The 21069-nt window shown below is 46.7% G+C and overlaps 1 protein-coding gene across 1 annotated transcript in view; it reads right to left on the bottom strand.

Annotated features, from left to right (window-relative positions):
* Positions 1–21069, bottom strand: part of GALNT16 (polypeptide N-acetylgalactosaminyltransferase 16) — a 195349-nt gene that overhangs the window by 106548 nt on the left and 67732 nt on the right. The window contains exon 3 of the mRNA XM_063948010.1: positions 834–932. Within this exon, the coding sequence (XP_063804080.1) occupies positions 834–932 (99 nt within the window). The remainder of the gene's footprint in view (positions 1–833; positions 933–21069) is intronic.

The raw sequence follows: 21069 nt of genomic DNA, 5'->3' as shown, positions 1-21069 counted from the left end.
CATGTCTGCCTCTCCATTCCCACCACATCTTCCTCTACTCTCCCTCCACCGGTGTATCCGTTTGGATGGTTGACAGACATTAGGTTGACCAATATTGGTCGACATTGACATGGTCGATATGGACACATGGTCGACACATGAAAATGGTCGACATGTCTTATTTAAAAAAAATATAGATTTTTAAATTTTTTATACTTTACCATCCACATGGATTATGATTGGGAATAGTAGCCTTGCCCGTAGCATGGCGAGCGAAGCAACCCATGCAAAGGGACGCGGGACACTAATTGGGGTTCCCGGTCATGTTACAGAAAAATTACACCAAAAAGTAAAAAAATTCACGTTGACCTTTTTGTGTGTCGACCTGTCATGTGTCAACCATGTGTCCATGTCAATATCAACCAATAGTGGTCAACCTAATGACTGTTGACCATTCACACCGGAACCCTCCACCGGATGGGGGCGGTGCTGATATAATATGGAGGGCCAGAGAAGTGGGGGCAGGCACACCTGGCTTCAGGTGGCCCGGGCCCCCTGAAGCCTTAACCTAGCCCTGGTGTGCACGCCCTGTTGCCCCCCAAGTTATACAAAATTCAGTCACAAATAGAGATGTTGAGGAGAGGTGTACAGATCTTATGATTGCTCCCAGATGAGTTTGTTTGGCTGCAGAGCATACACACAAGTTAAAAATGGCAAGATCCTTATGTAAAACATCATTGAACCAGCCCCAATGAGACTGCCTGGTGGGTTCTTCATACCTCAGTTTTTTACTGTACCACCCTTTGTTGTCAAAAGCAGGTATAACCTGCATCTCATCCAGAATGCATACCCACCTTTTAATTGTTCGGAGTAGAGTAGATCGAGCTTCGTTGTGAAAAGTTATAATAACACTAGTGGAAGGGAGGTCAACATCATAATGTACGGAGGTGCATCTGGGGAGGAATATATGAAGAAGAACACAATCAACAAAGTATGTTAAAATTTGACTATAAAGAAAATCAATCGTTCATTACCGATTTCACATTGTACAGCACCATAGCCCCCATACCGGCAACTATTTGCACTATAAACCTTGTTTTCCCCAGTATCCTGCTTCCCATGTCCTAATTATATAGGAACGGGGCATCAACGCCACGTTTTGTGGGTGTCAATGCACTGTCACCCACAGCTGCTCCGATCAAGAAAATGTCGGCGGATCGCAACATTGACGAGTGAGTAAGATAAGGTTTGGGTCCTTGCTGTAGGCTCCTTTGGAATGTTACCTGGAGTCATGACCTCAGAATTGGATCGAAAGTCTTGGAACTCTGTTGCTTTATGTTCAGATAATTGTGTTTATTGACTGTTTTACATGTCTTCTATTTCAGATGTAGACTGAGTGCAAGCACATATATATCTAATCTATATATCTATCTACATACACACACACACACACACACACACACACACACACACGTAAAGTGACTTCAGTCTGCCCGCCGCCCTCCCGCAGCTGCATATTGTGCTTACCCACCCCAAGCAGGTTCACAGTTAGAGTCTGTCCTATCAATCTAACAGTGGGAGACATTTAGGTATATTGTATAGGTTCTTATGTATGCATTTAAATAGTTTGTAATGGGTGTAACATGTGAATATAAAGTAAGCAGCATATTGTTGAGCTTCAGACAATGAAATAATGTCATTTTGTATAAAAATGTGTCTATATCACGATTCATTGTATAAAATCTTTCTACTGCTATTTAATTCAGTGTTCTCCTGCATAGGCAGACAGTTCTCCCAACAGCCAACTTAGCTGGTCAGGTAAGTGTTCAGGGATATTAATGGAATGTCTGCTTATGTGTGTAATGGTTTAAATGTAATGTGCTGTGTGATGGCATTAATAATATAATGAGGATATAAGGATGTGATAATAATATACTAAGTGTGGGGGTATTAATGTAAAGTGCATAATGATATGTGTTGGCATATTTTAATGTAGTGAAGATTATTATGTTGTTGTATTATTATTATTATTATTATTATGTTGTATTACTATGTCTGTTGGGAGCTGTTAATTGTAATGTGGGAATAATAAGATTTTACTTACCGATAAATCTATTTCTCGTAGTCCGTAGTGGATGCTGGGACTCCGTAAGGACCATGGGGAATAGCGGCTCCGCAGGAGACAGGGAGACAGGGCACAAAATAAAAGCTTGAGATATCAGGTGGTGTGCACTGGCTCCTCCCCCTATGACCCTCCTCCAAGCCAGTTAGGATACTGTGCCCGGACGAGCGTACATAATAAGGAAGGATATTGAATCCCGGGTAAGACTCATACCAGCCACACCAATCACACCGTACAACTCGTGATCTGAACCCAGTTAACAGTATGATAAATTTAAAGGAGCCTCTGAAAAGATGGCTCAACAATAATAACCCGAATTTTTTGTAACAATAACTATATACAAGTATTGCAGACAATCCGCACTAGGGATGGGCGCCCAGCATCCACTACGGACTACGAGAAATAGATTTATCGGTAAGTAAAATCTTATTTTCTCTAACGTCCTAAGTGGATGCTGGGACTCCGTAAGGACCATGGGGATTATACCAAAGCTCCCAAACGGGCGGGAGAGTGCGGATGACTCTGCAGCACCGAATGAGAGAACTCCAGGTCCTCCTCAGCCAGGGTATCAAATTTGTAGAATTTAGCAAACGTGTTTGCCCCTGACCAAGTAGCTGCTCGGCAAAGTTGTAAAGCCGAGACCCCTCGGGCAGCCGCCCAAGATGAGCCCACTTTCCTTGTGGAATGGGCTTTTACTGATTTTGGCTGTGGCAATCCTGCCACGGAATGTGCAAGCTGAATTGTACTACAAATCCAACGAGCAATCGTCTGCTTTGAAGCAGGAGCACCCAGCTTGTTGGGTGCATACAGGATAAACAGCGAGTCAGTTTTCCTGACTCCAGCCGTCCTGGAAACATATATTTTCAAGGCCCTGACAACGTCCAGCAACTTAGAGTCCTCTAAGTCCCTAGTAGCCGCAGGTACCACAATAGGTTGGTTCATGTGAAATGCAGAAACCACCTTAGGTAGAAATTGAGGACGAGTCCTCAATTCCGCCCTGTCAGAATGAAAATTTAGGTAAGGGCTTTTACATGATAAAGCCGCCAATTCTGACACACGCCTAGCTGAAGCCAAGGCCAACAGCATCGACACCTTCCACGTGAGATATTTTAAATCTACCGTAGACAATGGTTCAAACCAGTGTGATTTTAGAAATCTCAACACAACATTGAGATCCCAAGGTGCCACTGGAGGCACAAAAGGAGGCTGTATGTGCAGCACCCCTTTCACAAATGTCTGAACTTCAGGTACTGAAGCCAGTTCTTTCTGGAAGAATATCGACAGGGCCGAAATTTGAACCTTAATGGACCCTAATTTTAGGCCCATAGACAGTCCTGTTTGCAGGAAATGCAAGAAACGACCCAGTTGAAATTCCTGTGTAGGGGCCTTCTTGGCCTCACACCACGCAACATATTTACGCCAAATGCGGTGATAATGTTTTGCGGTTACTTCCTTTCTGGCTTTTACCAGAGTAGGGATGACTTCTTCTGGAATGCCCTTGTCCTTCAGGATCCGGCGTTCAACCGCCATGCCGTCAAACGCAGCCGCGGTAAGTCTTGGAACAGACAAGGCCCCTGCAGTAGCAGGTCCTGTCTTAGAGGTAGAGGCCACGGTTCGTCCGTGAGCATCTCTTGAAGTTCCGGGTACCAAGACCTTCTTGGCCAATCCGGAACCACGAGTATAGTTCTTACTCCTCTCCTTCTTATGATTCTCAATACTTTCGGTATGAGGGGCAGAGGAGGGAATACATACACTGACTGGTACACCCACGGCGTTACCAGAGCGTCCACTGCTATTGCCTGAGGGTCCCTTGACCTGGCGCAATATCTGTCCAGTTTTTTGTTTAGACGTGACGCCATCATGTCCACCTTTGGTCTTTCCCAACGGTTTACAATTTGGTGGAAGACTTCTGGGTGAAGTCCCCACTCTCCCGGGTGATGGTCGTGTCTGCTGAGGAAGTCTGCTTCCCAGTTGTCCACTCCCGGAATGAACACTGCTGACAGTGCTATCACATGATTTTCCGCCCAGCGAAGAATCCTTGCATTTTCTGCCATTGCCCTCCTGCTTCTCGTGCCGCCCTGTCTGTTTATGTGGGCGACTGACGTGATGTTGTCCGACTGGATCAACACCGCCTGACCCTGAAGCAGAGGTTTTGCTTGAATTAAGGCATTGTAAATGGCCCTTAGTTCTAGAATGTTTATATGAAGAGATGTTTCCATGCTTGACCACAAGCCCTGGAAATTCCTTCCCTGTGTGACTGCTCCCCAGCCTCTCAGGCTGGCATCCGTGGTTACCAGGATCCAATCCTGAATGCCAAATCTGCGGCCCTCTAGTAGATGAGCCTTCTGAAGCCACCACAGGAGAGACACCCTTGTCCTTGGCGACAGGGTTATCCGTTGATGCATCTGAAGATGCGATCCGGACCATTTTCCCAGTAGATCCCACTGAAAAGTTCTTGCATGGAATCTTCCGAATGGAATCGCTTCGTAAGAAGCCACCATTTTTCCCAGGACCCTTGTGCACTGATGCACTGAGACCTGTCCTGGTTTTAGGAGGTTCCTGACTAGCTCGGATAACTCCCTGGCCTTCTCCTCCGGGAGAAACACCTTCTTCTGGACTGTGTCCAGAATCATTCCTAAGAACAGTAGACGCGTCGTTGGAATCAGCTGCGATTTTGGAATATTTAGAATCCATCCGTGCTGACTTAGCACTACCTGAGATAGTGCCACTCCGACTTCTAACTGTTCCTTGGTTCTTGCCCTTATCAGGAGATCGTCCAAGTAAGGGATAATTAAGATGCCTTTTCTTCGTAGAAGAATCATCATTTCGGCCATTACCTTGGTAAAGACCCGAGGCGCCGTGGACAATCCAAACGGCAGCGTCTGAAACTGATAATGACAGTTTTGTACTACAAACCTGAGGTACCCTTGGTGAGAAGGATATATTGGGACGTGGAGATAAGCATCCTTGATGTCCAGCGACACCATATAGTCCCCCTCTTCCAGGTTCGCTATCACCGCTCTGAGTGACTCCATCTTGAATTTGAACCTTTTTATGTAAGTGTTCAAAGATTTTAGATTTAATATTGGTCTCACCGAGCCGTCCGGCTTCGGTACCACAAATAGTGTGAAATAATACCCCTTCCCCTGTTGTAAGAGGGGTACCTTGATTATCACCTGCTGGGAGTACAGCTTGTGAATGGCTTCCAGAACTGCCTCCCTGTCGGAGGGAGACTTTGGTAAAGCAGACTTCAGGAACCGATGAGGAGGAAACGCCTCGAATTCCAGTTTGTACCCCTGTGATACTACCTGTAGAATCCAGGGATCCACTTGCGAGTGAGCCCACTGCGCGTTGAAATTCTTGAGACGGGCCCCCACCGTGTCTGAGTCTGCTTGTAAAGCCCCAGCGTCATGCTGAAGACTTGGCAGAAGCAGGGGAGGGCTTCAGCTCCTGGGAAGCGGCTGCATGGTGCTGCCTTTTTCCTCTTCCTCTGCCCTTGGGCAGAAACGAGTGACCTTTTGCTCGCTTGTACTTATGGGAACGAAAGGACTGAGTTTGAAAAGACTGTGTCTTTTTCTGTTGATGTGAAGTAACCTGGGGTAAAAAGGTGGATTTTCCAGCCGTTGCCGTGGCCACCAGGTCTGTTAGACCAGCCCCAAATAACTCCTCCCCCTTATACGGCAATACTTCCATGTGCCGTTTGGAATCTGCGTCCCCTGACCACTGTCTGGTCCATAATGCTCTTCTGGCAGAGATGGACATTGCGCTTACTCTTGATGCCAGGGTACAAATATCCCTCTGCGCATCACGCATATATAGCAATGCATCCTTTAAATGTTCTATAGTTAACAGAATATTGTCCCTATCCAGGGTATCAATATTCTCAGTCAGGGAATCCGCCCATGCGACTCCAGCACTGCACATCCAGGCTGATGCGATTGCTGGTCGCAGTATAACACCAGTATGTGTGTATATACTTTTCAGGATATTTTCCAGCCTCCTATCAGCTGGTTCTTTGAGGGTGGCCGTATCAGGGGACGGTAACGCTACTTGTTTAGATAAACGTGTGAGCGCCTTATCTACCCTAGGGGGTGTTTCCCACCGTGCCCTAACCTCTGGCGGGAAAGGGTATAGTGCTAATAACTTATTAGAAATTAGCTGTTTTTTATCGGGGGAAACCCACGCTTTATCACACACCTCATTTATTTCCTCAGACTCAGGAAAAACTATTGGCAGTTTTTTCACACCCCACATAATACCCGCCTTTGAGGTATTTGTAGTGTCAGAAAGGTTCAATGCCTCTTTCATTGCCGTGATCATGTAACGTGTGGCCCTACTGGACATTACGTTTGTCTCGTCACCGTCGACACTAGATTCAGTATCTGTATCTGGATCCGTGTCGACCCACTGAGGTAGCGGCCGTTTTAGGGCCCCTGAGGGTGTCTGAGACGCCTGAACAGGCACTAATTGATTTGCCGGCTTTCTCATGTCGTCAACAGTTTTTTGTAAATTGCTGACATTATCACTTAATTGCTTAAACACAATCATCCAGTCAGGTGTCGACTCCCTAGGGGGTGACATCACTAACACAGGCAACTGCTCCGCCTCCACCTCATTTTCCTCCTCATGCATGTCGACACACGCGTACCGACACACAGCACACACACCGGGAATGCTCTGATAGAGGACAGGACCCCACTTAGCCCTTTGGAGAGACAGAGGGAGAGTCTGCCAGCACACACCCAGCGCTATATATATACAGGGATAACCTTATATAAGTGTTAATCCCTTATAGCTGCTGTTAATCTAGTTATTTGCTGCCAAAATGCCCCCCCTTCTCTTTTTTACCCTGAATCAGATGCAGTACTGCAGGGGAGAATCAGGGAGCCGTCCTTCCAGCGGAGCTGTGAGGGAATAATGGCGCCAGTGTGCTGAGGAGATAGGCCCCGCCCCTTCACGACGTCCTTAACTCCCGCTTTTTTGTGTAAAATGGCAGGGGAAAAAATACATCCATATAGCCCTGGAGCTATATGTGATGTATTCCTTTTGCCAGCTAAGGTATATGTGTGTTATATTGCGTCTCAGGGCGCTCCCCCCCAGCGCCCTGCACCCTCAGTGACCGGAGTGTGAAGTGTGCTGAGAGCAATGGCGCACAGCTGCGGTGCTGTGCGCTACCTTAGTCTTGAAGACAGGATGTCTTCTGCCGCCGCTTTCACCGGACCTTCGTCTCTTCTGGCTCTGTAAGGGGGACGGCGGCGCGGCTCCGGTGACCCATCCAGGCTGAACCTGTGATCGTCCCTCTGGAGCTAACGTCCAGTAGCCTAAGAAGCCCAATCCACTCTGCACTCAGGTGAGTTCGCTTCTTCTCCCCTTAGTCCCACGATGCAGTGAGCCTGTTGCCAGCAGGACTCACTGAAAATAAAAAAAACCTAACTAAACTTTTATTCTAAGCAGCTCTGGAGAGCTACCTAGTTTGCACCCTTCTCGGCCGGGCACAAAAATCTAACTGGCTTGGAGGAGGGTCATAGGGGGAGGAGCCAGTGCACACCACCTGATATCTCAAGCTTTTATTTTGTGCCCTGTCTCCCTGTCTCCTGCGGAGCAGCTATTCCCCATGGTCCTTACGGAGTCCCAGCATCCACTTAGGACGTTAGAGAAATTAATGTGATGCATCTGGGACTACAGAAGTTATGTAGTGGAGCTATGAATGTATTGGGGTGTAGTATGGTATGCCGGCGGCCGGGATCCCGGCGACCAGCATACCGGCGCCGGGAGCCCGACCGCCGGCATACCGACACCGTGGCGAGCGCAAAGGAGCCCCTTGCGGGCTCGCTGCGCTCACCACGCTACGGGTTACGCGTTACGCGTTAATTTACGCTATTTTATTCTCCCTCCAGGGGGGTCGTGGACCCCCACGAGGGAGAATATATGTCGGTATGCCGGGATTCCGGCGCCGGTATACTGTGCGCCGGGATCCCGACATTCGGCAAACTGAAGACCACCCGATGGGATTAACCAATGTAATATAGTGCTGAGTAATGTGAACTATTTAAGCAATATCCTGTCTAACAGGGGTAACAGCAGAAGTTACTAAGGTCATTTTGATTGACTGGGCTACTCCAGATTTATAATTTATACAGCAATGAAGTTGTGTCCACAAATTTCCACTGTTGGCATTATCAACCTTTTCATACAGTGGTTATCCCACTTAAATTATCAGATATTGATAGGTCCACTATGGGTGAATTTCTGCTGATAGCACTATAGAAATCTGGACATATGAGTTATATTGGAGAACTATAGGGGAACACCAGCCAGCAGCGGATAACAATTATAGTAGATCGTGGACATAAGATAAGAATAACTACATAACAACCACAGGGATCGGTTTAGGATTAAATTTGGATCCAACACACATAAGTGTATTTAGATATATGATCTAGCTGAAACATCATATGAAGGAAACACACAGGAATATGGATATAAGAATCCTTTATTGTGATAAATACACAGCCTAGAAGTACACACAACATACCTAATGGAGGTCATAGTGATAGTACCGGGAAATTAAATAGTTCATTAATACATTGTTAATACAGGAGGGTACAGTGTGTGGTTTTAACACTATATGTTGCACTCTGTCTTGTCACTTGTTTGCAGTTTTTTATATTTCACAGTTACAGGCCTTTTAATAAGATGTGATTAAAAGTTATATTTAATTGTGTATTATTACTATGTATTAGTGCGCCACTACAAGACCAATTCTTTCCTCTTCCTTCTGAATAGGTTTAGTAGAGGAGGCCTATAAATAAAGATAAAGTTGGGGCTGGTTGGGGAGGAGGCCTAGAGAGCTCCATTCTCTGGTAGGTAGATAGAACCCATCTCTTCTCCATAAAGGGCCACAACATTCCAAACTTTGGCTGGGCAGCAAAGGAGCTTAATACACCAGCAGCACCCAGCAGACAAAGGAGTGATGAGGAAGGAGAGCGCAGCCCAGTTTGCCACCTGCCTGGATTCTGGTTAGGTGGTCCTGAGTTTTCTGAACGGGATTTGTCCTGATTTCTTCATTCCACCCAATTGGCCCGATTTTGGTGGGACAGCCTAGATCCAGAGGACAGGGCAGACTAGGTGTTATGCTTATTTTGGCTGTATTTTGCATGTGTGAGTGTTGGCGGAACCCTGTGCTGCCCCAGATAGCTAATTATAGCTGCTTATCTCTCTGTCCACAATTACAGTACACTCTCTGGGTCCGCGAAGCAGCACTTACTAGCAGTAAATAATTATCCAGCACATTAGGCAAAGTGAAACTCAGAGAGAGTGTTTATGGGTTAGGTTTTTCCCCCTAAACATTTTAGGGGATCCGGATTGAAAGTCGACAGTAACTAGGTCGACAATGTCTAGGTCGACCACTATTGGTCGACAGTAACTAGGTCGACATGGTGTCTAGGTCGACAGGGTCTTTAGGCCGACAGGTTAAAAGGTCGACGTGAGTTTTCACAATTTTTTTCTTTGTTTTAACCTTTTCATACTTAACGATCCACGTGGACTACGATTGGAACGGTAATCTGTGCCAAGCGAAGCGGTAGCGGTGCACTAATTGGGGTTCCCGGTCACTCTACGAAGAAAACGACACCAAAATAACATTAAAAACTCATGTCGACCTTTTGACCTGTCGACCTAGAACATGTCGACCTAAAGACCCTGTAGACCTAGACACCCTGTCGACCTAGTTACTGTCGACCAATAGTGGTCGACCTAGACATTGTCGACCTAGTTACTGTCGACTTTCAATACCACACCCACATTTTAGGGTTGGGTGGGTTACAAGCACAGGGCTGCTGAACTGTGTTTACTACAAATTTCTGAACAAGAAGATAGGACGAGTGTATGTGCTGCACTCACCACAGATTATATTCTCACTCTGTGGGTGTTGTGGCCACCCACAGAAGGAGAATAGCCTGTGTTGCTGGTATTCCGGCATCAGTATTGTGCCGCTTGGCAGGATTCCGGCATCGACATTGTTACTGCCGTGATTCTGAGCGGCGGTATCTTAACCGCTTTCCCAAACAGGTGAGTGCTGTGGAATAGTACTTTTTGAGATTATATATATATATAGATATATATATATATATATATATATATATATATATATATATATATATAAAAGATAAGGTTGTCTGCACTCACAATTCAATGTACCGAATCATTAAGACCCTTTGGGTAGACAGTATCCAATCTCTGTATCCAATATGCCTCACGGCGTAAAAGGATCTTGGCACGGTCGCCACCCCTAGGAAGCGGTGGTATTCTGTCTATAACCATATACCCTAAAGCTGTCAATTGGTGTTGATGTTGTACAAAATGACGTGCAACTGGTTTGTCAGACCCACCTGCTTTTAATGCCAGTCTGATATTTGAACGATGGTTAGTAATTCGTTCGCGAAATGACCTAATTGTCTTTCCCACGTACACTAGTGAACACGGGCATATCAGGATATAAATCACGTAATCAGATGTGCACGTCAGTCGGTGTTGTATTGGTATCCGTCTACCATCGTGTGGGTGTGGGAAACTATTTCCAGTTAGCATACTTCTGCAAGTTGTGCAGTTCGGGCACTTATAGCATCCCAATTTCTTTGTGGGTAGCCAATTATCTACTTCTTTACCGACCGATTGGTCAGGGCGCATGAGCATGTTCCGTAGATTCGGTCCCCGTCTGTATGCAATCAGCGGTTGCTATGGAAGCACATCCTTGAGTGCACCATCCGTAGCTACAATACCGAAATTTTTCTTAATGGCAGATCGTGTGGCAAAACTGCCAGTATCATATGTGGTAAGAAACACAAATGATTTTTTGGTACTTTCCGGCAAAGACCTCTTACCAACCTTGTGGCGATGCTCAGCCATTTTCAGACATCGTTCAATAACATCAGGGTGATATCCCCTATCCAGAAAGCGGTGCTGCATTTCTCTAAGTTGGTCTTTGAGGATCTCTGTATCCGAGTTATTCCTTATTACTCTGATAAACTGAGAAATTGGTAAGCTCTCCTTAAGTGGCTTTGGATGGTAACTACTATAGTGTAACAGTGTATTCCGATCTGTGGCCTTTCTATACAATTTAAACCCATAACCCCCATCTGTGGCGAACACAGTCACATCCAAAAAGTTAATACTCCTAGAATCACACTCCATCGTGAATCGAATCGGTGTATCTAGTTGATTGAGATGCGATACCATACTCTCCAATGTAGCTCTGTCTCCAGACCATAACAGAAATATATCGTCTATGTAACGTTTATAGTAACCGATACTACCCCCAAACACCGGTAATAATTTCTGTTATGGTCTGGAGACAGAGCTACATTGGAGAGTATGGTATCGCATCTCAATCAACTAGATACACCGATTCGATTCACGATGGAGTGTGATTCTAGGAGTATTAACTTTTTGGATGTGACTGTGTTCGCCACAGATGGGGGTTATGGGTTTAAATTGTATAGAAAGGCCACAGATCGGAACACACTGTTACACTATAGTAGTTACCATCCAAAGCCACTTAAGGAGAGCTTACCAATTTCTCAGTTTATCAGAGTAATAAGGAATAACTCGGATACAGAGATCCTCAAAGACCAACTTAGAGAAATGCAGCACCGCTTTCTGGATAGGGGATATCACCCTAATGTTATTGAACGATGTCTGAAAATGGCTGAGCATCGCCACAAGGTTGGTAAGAGGTCTTTGCCGGAAAGTACCAAAAAACCATTTGTGTTTCTTACCACATATGATACTGGCAGTTTTGCCACACGATCTGCCATTAAGAAAAATTGGGGTATTGTGGCTACGGATGGTGCACTCAAGGATGTGCTTCCAAAGCAACCGCTGATTGCATACAGACGGGGACCGAATCTACGGAACATGCTCATGCGCCCTGACCAATCGGTTGGTAAAGAAGTAGATAATTGGCTACCCACAAAGAAATTGGGATGCTATAAGTGCCCGAACTGCACAACTTGCAGAAGTATGCTAACTGGAAATAGTTTCCCACACCCACACGATGGTAGACGGATACCAATACAACACCGACTGACGTGCACATCTGATTACGTGATTTATATCCTGATATGCCCGTGTTCACTAGTGTACGTGGGAAAGACAATTAGGTCATTTCGCGAACGAATTACTAACCATCGTTCAAATATCAGACTGGCATTAAAAGCAGGTGGGTCTGACAAACCAGTTGCACGTCATTTTGTACAACATCAACACCAATTGACAGCTTTACGGTATATGGTTATAGACAGAATACCACCGCTTCCTAGGGGTGGCGACCGTGCCAAGATCCTTTTACGCCGTGAGGCATATTGGATACAGAGATTGGATACTGTCTACCCAAAGGGTCTTAATGATTCGGTGCATTTCAATATCTTTCTATGAAATATGGATGTGGACATCGTCTGTTAGATTCAATGCCCCGTTGTAGGATTTAGTCTGATTGTTTCTTTTATTTTTTATGTGTGTTCCGGTCTGTGTTACCTGTTTCTATGCACGATCCATACTATGTATAGTGATTAAGGTGATGAATATGGTTCACTATGTGGGTTATGTTCTTTAACCATTTTTATCTAGTGGCCTTCAGATCCTCTTATGTCATGAATTTGCTATGTAAATAAGTGTAATGATTATCGAATATGATTATACCAGCTCCGGTTGCTATGTAGCTTATTATGTGCTCACATTAAACCTTGGTTGCTAGGTGACTAAGTTTCCGGGCAACGACTGTGTGGTAATACATTAGTGATCAGTCGTAAGACGTGATGACGCGTGCGCCAGACGTGATGATGCGCACGCCACACGTGAGTACCATTACATACGCTATTGGTTGTTGGAGGCACCACGTGACGAGATCATGTGGGTGCGCTCCAAATAATGTTGTGAATACTTCCGCCTCCGCCAGCGTGCGGTTCAGCAGCGACGGTAGATGAGGCGGGAAGCAGCGAGCAACAGTCCGTCCTGTAAATACACGGGGTGGAGGAGAGGTACATGTGAGAGCATAAGTGGGTCTGAATAAGCACTATAGTAAGTAATATTAATTGTGTGTATGTCCGTGTTATATATGTTCTATGTCGGTTTTTTTTGTATACATTGTAATTAAGGTGATGGCTATATATGGATAAGCTGTATGGGTATTAGTTGAACCTTGACAAAGGTCCTAATAAGGACCGAAACGTCGGTGTGATGTTGTACATGATGCTTTATTAAAACCCTGTTGGCTACAGAATTCGTCTGGTGAGTGCACTCTATACAGGATTTATATATATATATATATATATATATATATATATATATATAGATAATATTTTAATTACCTACCGGTAAATCCTTTTCTCATAGTCCATAGGAGATACTGGCAATCCATTTAGTACCATGGGGTATAGACGGGTCCACTAGGAGCCATGGGCACTTTAAGAAATTGATAGTGTGCGCTGGCTCCTCCCTCTATGCCCCTCCTACCAGACTTAGGAAACTGTGCCCGAGGAGACGGACATACTTTGAGAGAAGGATAGATAAGGGAAGTGGTGAGATTACGAATCAGCACACACAGAACAAGAGGAAAGCCATGCTAACCAAACTTGAAACAGGAACAGCAACAGCTGAACAAAAATACTTAACCAAGTAACCGTGCAGGAAGAACGAAGCACCAGGCGGGCGCCCAGTATCCCCTACGGACTACGAGAAAATTATTTACCGGTAGGTAATTAAAATCCTATTATAGTACCATGGGGAAGTACCAAAGCTCCCAAACCGGGTGGGATACTGCTGAGGTTCCTGCAGAACTGATTGACCAAACTGAAGGTCCTCAGAGGCCAAAGTATCGAACTTGTAAAACTTAGCAAACATGTTCGAACCTGACCAAGTAGCTGCTTAGCAGAGCTGTAAAGCCGAGACACCCCGGGCAGCCGTCCTAAAGGAACCCATCGATCTAATGGAGTCGGCCTGTACAGATTTTGGAACCGGCAAGCATGCCGTGGAATAAGCATGCTGGATAGTGAGCCTAATCCAGCGTGCAATGGACTGCTTTGAAACAGGACACCCAATTTTATTGGGATTGTAGTGAGCGAACAGCGGGTCCGATTTCCTGTGATGAGCTGTTCACTTTACATACACCTTCAAAGCCCTCACAACATCCAAAGACCTTGAAGTAGCAGAGGTGTCCGTAACAACCGGAACCACAATAGGTTGGTTGAGGTGAAATGCGGACACCACCTTAGGAAGAAATTACTGACGAGTCCTGAGTTCAGCTCATGTAAAATTAAATAGGGGCTCTTGTAAGATAACGCCCCAGCTCCGACACACGTCTTGCTGAAGCCAAGGCCAACAGTGTGACGGTCTTCCACGTAAGGTACTTTACGTCTACCTCCTGTAATGGTTCAAACCAGTATGACTGGAGACAGTGCAACACCAAATTTAGATCCCAAGGTGCTGTGGGAGGCACAAAAGGAGGTTGGATGTGCAGAACACCTTTAAAGAATGTCTGGACCTCAGGGAGAGAAGCCAATTGTTTTTGAAAGTAAATAGACAAAGCCGAAATCTGGACTTTAATGGAGCCTAGACGTAGGCCCACATCCACTCCCGACTGAAGAGCAGGAAACGTCCCATATGAAATTCCACCACAGAATATTGTCTACTCTCACACCAAGAGACAGATTTTTTCCAGATACGAAGGTAATGTTTAGATGTTACTCCCTTCCTGGCTTGGATTATAGTCGGGATGACCTTGTCAGGAATCCCTCTCCTGGCTAGAATCAGTCGTTCAACTTCCATGCCGTTAAACGTAGCCGCAGTAAGTCTTGATAGATGAATGGGCCCTGTTGCATAAGATCCTCGCGAAGAGGTAGAGGCAACGGATCTTCGATCAACATCTCAAGAAGATCCACGTACCAGACCCTTCGAGGCTAGTCTGGAGCAATGAGGATTGCTTGAACCTTTTCCCTTTTTATTCTTTTTAGAATTCTTGGGATCAGAGGAAGTGGAGGAAACACATACACCAGCTCGTAGACCCACGGAGTTGTCAGAGCGTCTACAGCCACTGCTTGTGGGTCTCTCGACCTGAAACAATACTGCTTGAGTGTCTTGTTGAGTCGAGAGGCCATCATGTCGATCTGTGGATACAGAGCCGGCCCTAGCCAATTTGAGGCCCTAGGCAAAATTTTGTCTAGTGCCCCCTAGCACCGCCGCTAGTTCTGCATCTGACTCAGCAACACTCAGGAAGTGGGGCCCACCGGCTGGTTACCCTGTGAGCCAATTCAACCCTGCATAATGCCACACAGTAATGCCCATAATACACATAATTACACACAGTAATGCACCTTACACATATGACCCACATTAGTAATGCCCATAATACACATAATTACACAATGTAATGCACCTTACACATATGCCCCACATTAGTAATGCCCATAATACACATAATTCCACAATGTAATGCACCTTACACATATGCCCCACATTAGTAATGCCCATAATACACATAATTCCACAATGTAATGCACCTGACACATATGCCCCACATTAGTCATGCCCATAATACACATAATTCCACAATGTAATGCGCCTTACACATATGCCCCACATTAGTAATGCCCATAATACACATAATTCCACACAGTAGTGCACCTGACACACATGCCCCACATTAGTAATGCCCATAATACACATAATTCCACACAGTAATGCACCTTACACATATGGCCCACATTAGTAATGCCCATAATACACATAATTCCACACAGTAGTGCACCTGACACATATGCCCCACATTAGTAATGCTAGTAGCTTTTCTTTAATAAAACTTATGACTGCGTTTTGTGAGATGGGGGTGGCAGGATAGGTGGGTGGGTGCGTGCTTGTGCTCACACCCTTTAAAGGGGCACCCGTACAAGGGATGTGACCTCACAGGGTATGCCATCCTTTGCAAGCCTCACCCGTTATTTTCGCTTGTTCATTGGAAACAGATAGCAGCAATGTCCAGATACTGCCACACTTGCTGCTTATACAAAAAGACCAGTTTGAAACATGTAGCAACGGTCCATTATCTTCACTGTTCAGTGTGTTTGCTGGTGTCTGTTATTCCCGGCAACTGCATGCCCTTTATTTTATACTGTGGGAGCAATATGCTCTGCCTTCCAGTCGGGCGTGTCCGAAAGTCACGCTGCCCTGGCGTTTCATATAGAAATGGCGCAATGCAACTTACTGACCACGTTACAGTACTGGATGGTAGGGGAATTTTACAGCATGGACTGACTAGGAAATAAAGTGTGTGGAGAACACTGCCCATGTTATGTTCCTGCAGACACCTGGGGTTTGCACAGGGATTAGGGACACACACAGGATGGCAGAGTTCCCCTCCCCCATGTGCACAAGCAATATAGGTGATGTCAGATTTATTTATCTTTAAAAATACACATGTGGTGTCATAAGGAGCCATCCAGTAATAACCTTATATAGTCAGTGAAAATGTCACATGACCAGGAATTGCAGTTACCAGGCTTCTGCTGTCCTCTCACAAGTCAGGGGCATTCAAGCATGTTGGAGGGAGTTTAACGAACTTTAAAGGGACAGTGGGGGTCATTCCGAGTTTATCGTAGCTGTGCTAAATTTAGCACAGCTGTGATCATCTTCCCTGACATGCGGGGGGACACCCAGCACAGGGCTAGTCCGCCCTGCATGTCAGTGATCCCCCCCCCCCCGCACAAAGACAAAAGCATTGCACAGCGGCGATGCTTTTGTATTATTTCTGGAGTAACACCCGGCCAGCGCAGCTCCTGCGGCCGCCGCGGCCCACCCCCAATGGTCCGGACCGCTCCCCCTAAATGACGGCTTAACGCCGCCGTTCAACCCCCTCCCGCCCAGCGTCCGCCTCTGTCTCAGAGGCGATTGCTAGGCAACGATGACTGGCATGCGCCGGCGCCGCATGCAGTTCCGACCCAATCGCTGCGACAAACTGCAGCGAGCGATCGGGTCGGAATGTCCCCCAGTGTGTATTCTATTTGCAAATGTAAATAGCAGTGTATACAAGTACTGATTGAATACATTTGGAAAGTAACAGTTTTCGGACTGTCCCTCCCAGCATGAGATACTGCAGGGACATGCTTGGATGCCCTAGGCAAATGCCTAGCCTGCCTATAGCGAAGGCCGACTCTGTGTGGATAATCCTACCGACGTGTCAACCCCTGGAACACCTCCGGGTGAAGACCCCACTCCCCCGGGTGCAGGTCGTGTCAGCTGAGGAAGTCTGCTTCCCAGTTGTCTACTCCCGGAATGTATGAAGACCGCCGACAACGCCATGGCATGTTTTTCCGCCCAGAGGAGAATTCTTGACACCTCTGACATTGCTGCTCTGCTTCTCATTCTGTCCTGTCAGTTTACTGCCGTCACATTGTCTGACTGGACTTGAATGGCCTGATTCCGAAGTAGAGATGAGGCCTGCAGAGGAGCGTTGTAGATAGCCCTGAGTTCCAAGATGTTTATTGGAAGGACGACTTCCTGACTTGACAATCTTCCTTGAAACTGCACCCCCTGGGTGACTGCTCCCCAACCTCTGAGGCTTGCATCTGTGGTTAGCAGAATCCAATTCTGAATCCCGACCCTCCGACCCTCGACGAGGTGAGAAGTCTGTAGCCACCACAGAAGGGAGATCCTGGCTCTTGGCGACAGACGGATCCTCTGCTGCATGTGAAGATACGATCCAGACCATTTGCCCAACATATCTAGCTGGAAGGGCCTCGCATTAAACCCTCTGTACTGAAGCGCCTCGTAAGAGGCCATCATTTTCCCCAGAAGGCGAATGCACAGATGCACCAAGATCCGGGTTGGCTTCAGGACAGCCCGAACCATCGACTGGATTACCATAGCCTTTTCCAAGGGAAGGAACACTGAGACTCTGTGTCCAGTATCATTCCCAGGAAAGGAAGCCTCTGTGTCGGTTCCAGGTGAGATTTTGGTAGGTTCAGAATCCACCCGTGATCCAGGAGTAGTCTGGTTGAGAGGCCAATGCTCTCCAACAACCGCTCCCTTGACGGTGCCTTTATCAGAAGATCGTCCAGGTACAGACTTATGCTCACTCCCTATTTGCGGAGTAGAAACATCATCTCTGCCACCACTTTGGTGAACACCCTCGGTGCTGTGGAGAGATCAAATGGCAGGATCTGGAACTGGTAGTGACAGTCCTGCAGTGCAAACCGTAGATATGCCTGATGAGGCGACCAGATCGGAATGTGAAGGTTAGCATCCTTGATATCCAGAGACACTAGGAATTCCCCCTCCTCCAGATCTGAAATCACCGCTCTCAGAGACTCCATCTTGAATTTGAACACTCGTAAGTACGGATTCAACGACTTGAGGTTCAGAATCGGCCTCACCGAACTGTCCGATTACAGGACTACAAACAAGTTGGAATAGTACCAGCTGAGGTGGAACTGGAACAATGATCTGGGTCCGTACCAGTTTTTGAATGGCGTCCTGTAAAGTTATACTTCCCTCTTGTGAAGCTGGTAAGCCTGATTTGAAGAATCTGTGAGGTGGGAGCTCCTGGAACTCCAATCTGTAGCCATGGGAAATAAGATCTATGACCAAGGGATCCTGGCACGATGTTGTCCAGATGTGACTGAAGAATTTTAGCCAGGCACCCACCTGCCAGTCTTCCAGGCATCTCAGTCCACCATCATGCTGAAGTTTTTGAGCCCTGGTCCTGTGAACCTGCAGTTGCTGGTTTGCGTGGTTTACCTCTAGCGCCTCTGGTGGCGGTAGAAGAACCTTTGCGCTTGCCCCTAAACTTGGCAGTACGAAAGAACTGTAAATTGGGTCCTGAGTAGGCCTTCCTAGCTGGAGAAGCTGCAGAAGGAAGGTATGTGGACTTAATCGCAGTATCTTTGGAGATCCATTTGTCTAGTTCATCTCCAAATAAGGCCTCGTCTGTGAAAGGTAGGCCCTCCACGCCTTTCTTGGAGTACACATCCGCAGTCCACTGGCGTAGCCAAAAGACCACTGCGTGCAGACACTGCCATAGCTGTAGTGCATGCATTAAGCAAGTCTATTTCTTTTATGGTGGCTTCCACCATAAAGTTTGCAGAGTCCTGTATATGTTGCAGGAGCAAAACAATCTTCCAATGAGGTAAGGTATCTAACCCCTCAATTACCTGACCATTTAGCGATGGCTCGTGTAATCCACCCGCATGCTATAGTGGGTCTCTGGGCCAACCCCGCAGCTGTATATAAAGATTTGAGCGTAGACTCAATTTTGTGGTCAGCCACGGCTTTCAGGGAGGCTGCACCCGGGACAGGCAATACAATTTTCCGTGAGAGCCTGGATACTGATGCATCCACTATTGGTGTATTTTCCCATATTTTCCTATCCTCCAGAGGAAAGGGAAAGGATGATAACATTGTAGGGATTTGAAATTTCCTATTTGATTAACCCATTGTTCTTCAAACAGGGTATTTAATTCCTTTGACACAGGAAAAGTGGCTGAGGATTTCTTTTTTATATTAAAACAAGATTCCTCACTCTCCTCTGTCACCTTATCAGGGATATGCAGAACTTCTCTGATAGCTTCTATAAGAGCCTCTATTCCCTGCGACAGAGTACCCTCCCCCACTTCTGAGTCCACCTCCCCCTTCTCCATGTCTGACCCTTCATCATCCGAGTCAGACTGCAGGATATGGGCCAAAGTGCGTTTTTGCGGGCAATGGCAGGGGACGCTGGTTTGGGTACTGAGTCTCTGTCATAGATTGTCTTAAATACTGCATCTCTTTCTCATTCTGAGATAACTTAGTAGAGATTGTGGAAAAAATTCTGGTTCTGCCCCAATAGCCTGGGAAGGGACACTGCATTGAGTACATACTAGTGAACCCCCCTGGGGAAGAGGAACACTGTGCTTTACATGAACACCCTTTGCCTGACATACTGCAACAGTGACAGCACACACACACAGGAAAAGGTTAAATGCACAATTAACCTACAAATAGCCCTTCCAGAGAGACACAGAGGGAGTATGGAACCAGCACACGGCGCCCTTAATGCTAATGCCAAGTTTAGCCGTGTCGCAGACGGAGTACCTAGATTAGGGACTCAGTACGCTAACAATGGCCCCCGCATTCCCCGCTATGACCCCCTGGTACCGCCGAGGTAATCTGGAGTCTCTCCGGAGGAGCTGCACGTCCCTGTCAGTCAGCGTCTGCGTCAGCTGCAGAGGGAAAATGGCGCTGGTGAGCTGCTGGATCCCGCTCATAGTGAAGCCCCGCCCCTTCAACGGCGCGCGTCTTCCCGCACTTTTTTATACTGGTTGTATGTGTCTTGTGCATAAAATGGAGACAGATTCCTTTTATGGCTTTGTTGCCAGTCTGGGTACTGTGTCCGCTGTTCAGCATCTGCGTCCGTACACAGCGGGAGATGCAATCCGCCCCATTTAGAAGCCATGCGTCGCCGTACCCTCATGCTGCCATAATGACCGGCGACCCACTAACCAGGACGCTGGCTTAGTACTCACCACTCTTCATTCTTCTGGCTCTGTTAGGGGTGGCGGCGTGCTGCGGGAATGTACACTCGCCATGGTGGGGCTTGCAAACAGTTCCCTCAGGATCTAGTGTCCTGTCAGCGGGTAACAGGACCATTAACCCTGAGAGAGGTTGGGCCTTCCCCCACCCCTAAGTCCCACGAAGCAGGCAGGCTGGTGCCATCCATTCCTACCTGAAAATAACAAACACAGAAAATAAAAGCAGAAAACTCTTCAGGAGCTTCCAGAGACGTGACCGGCTCCTCCGGGCACATTTTCTAAACCGAGTCTGGTAGGAGGGGCATAGGGGGAGGAGCTAGCGCACACCATCAAATTCTTAAAGTGCCCATGGCTCCTAGTGGACCAGCCTATACCCCATGGTACTAAAAGGATGATCCCCAGTATCCCCTAGGA

This window comes from Pseudophryne corroboree, chromosome 12, assembly GCF_028390025.1.
Source record: "Pseudophryne corroboree isolate aPseCor3 chromosome 12, aPseCor3.hap2, whole genome shotgun sequence".
In the NCBI taxonomy this organism is placed as follows: domain Eukaryota; kingdom Metazoa; phylum Chordata; class Amphibia; order Anura; family Myobatrachidae; genus Pseudophryne; species Pseudophryne corroboree.
The sequence above is the reverse complement of the archived record's forward strand: the minus strand, read 5'-3'. Positions and strand labels throughout refer to the sequence as shown.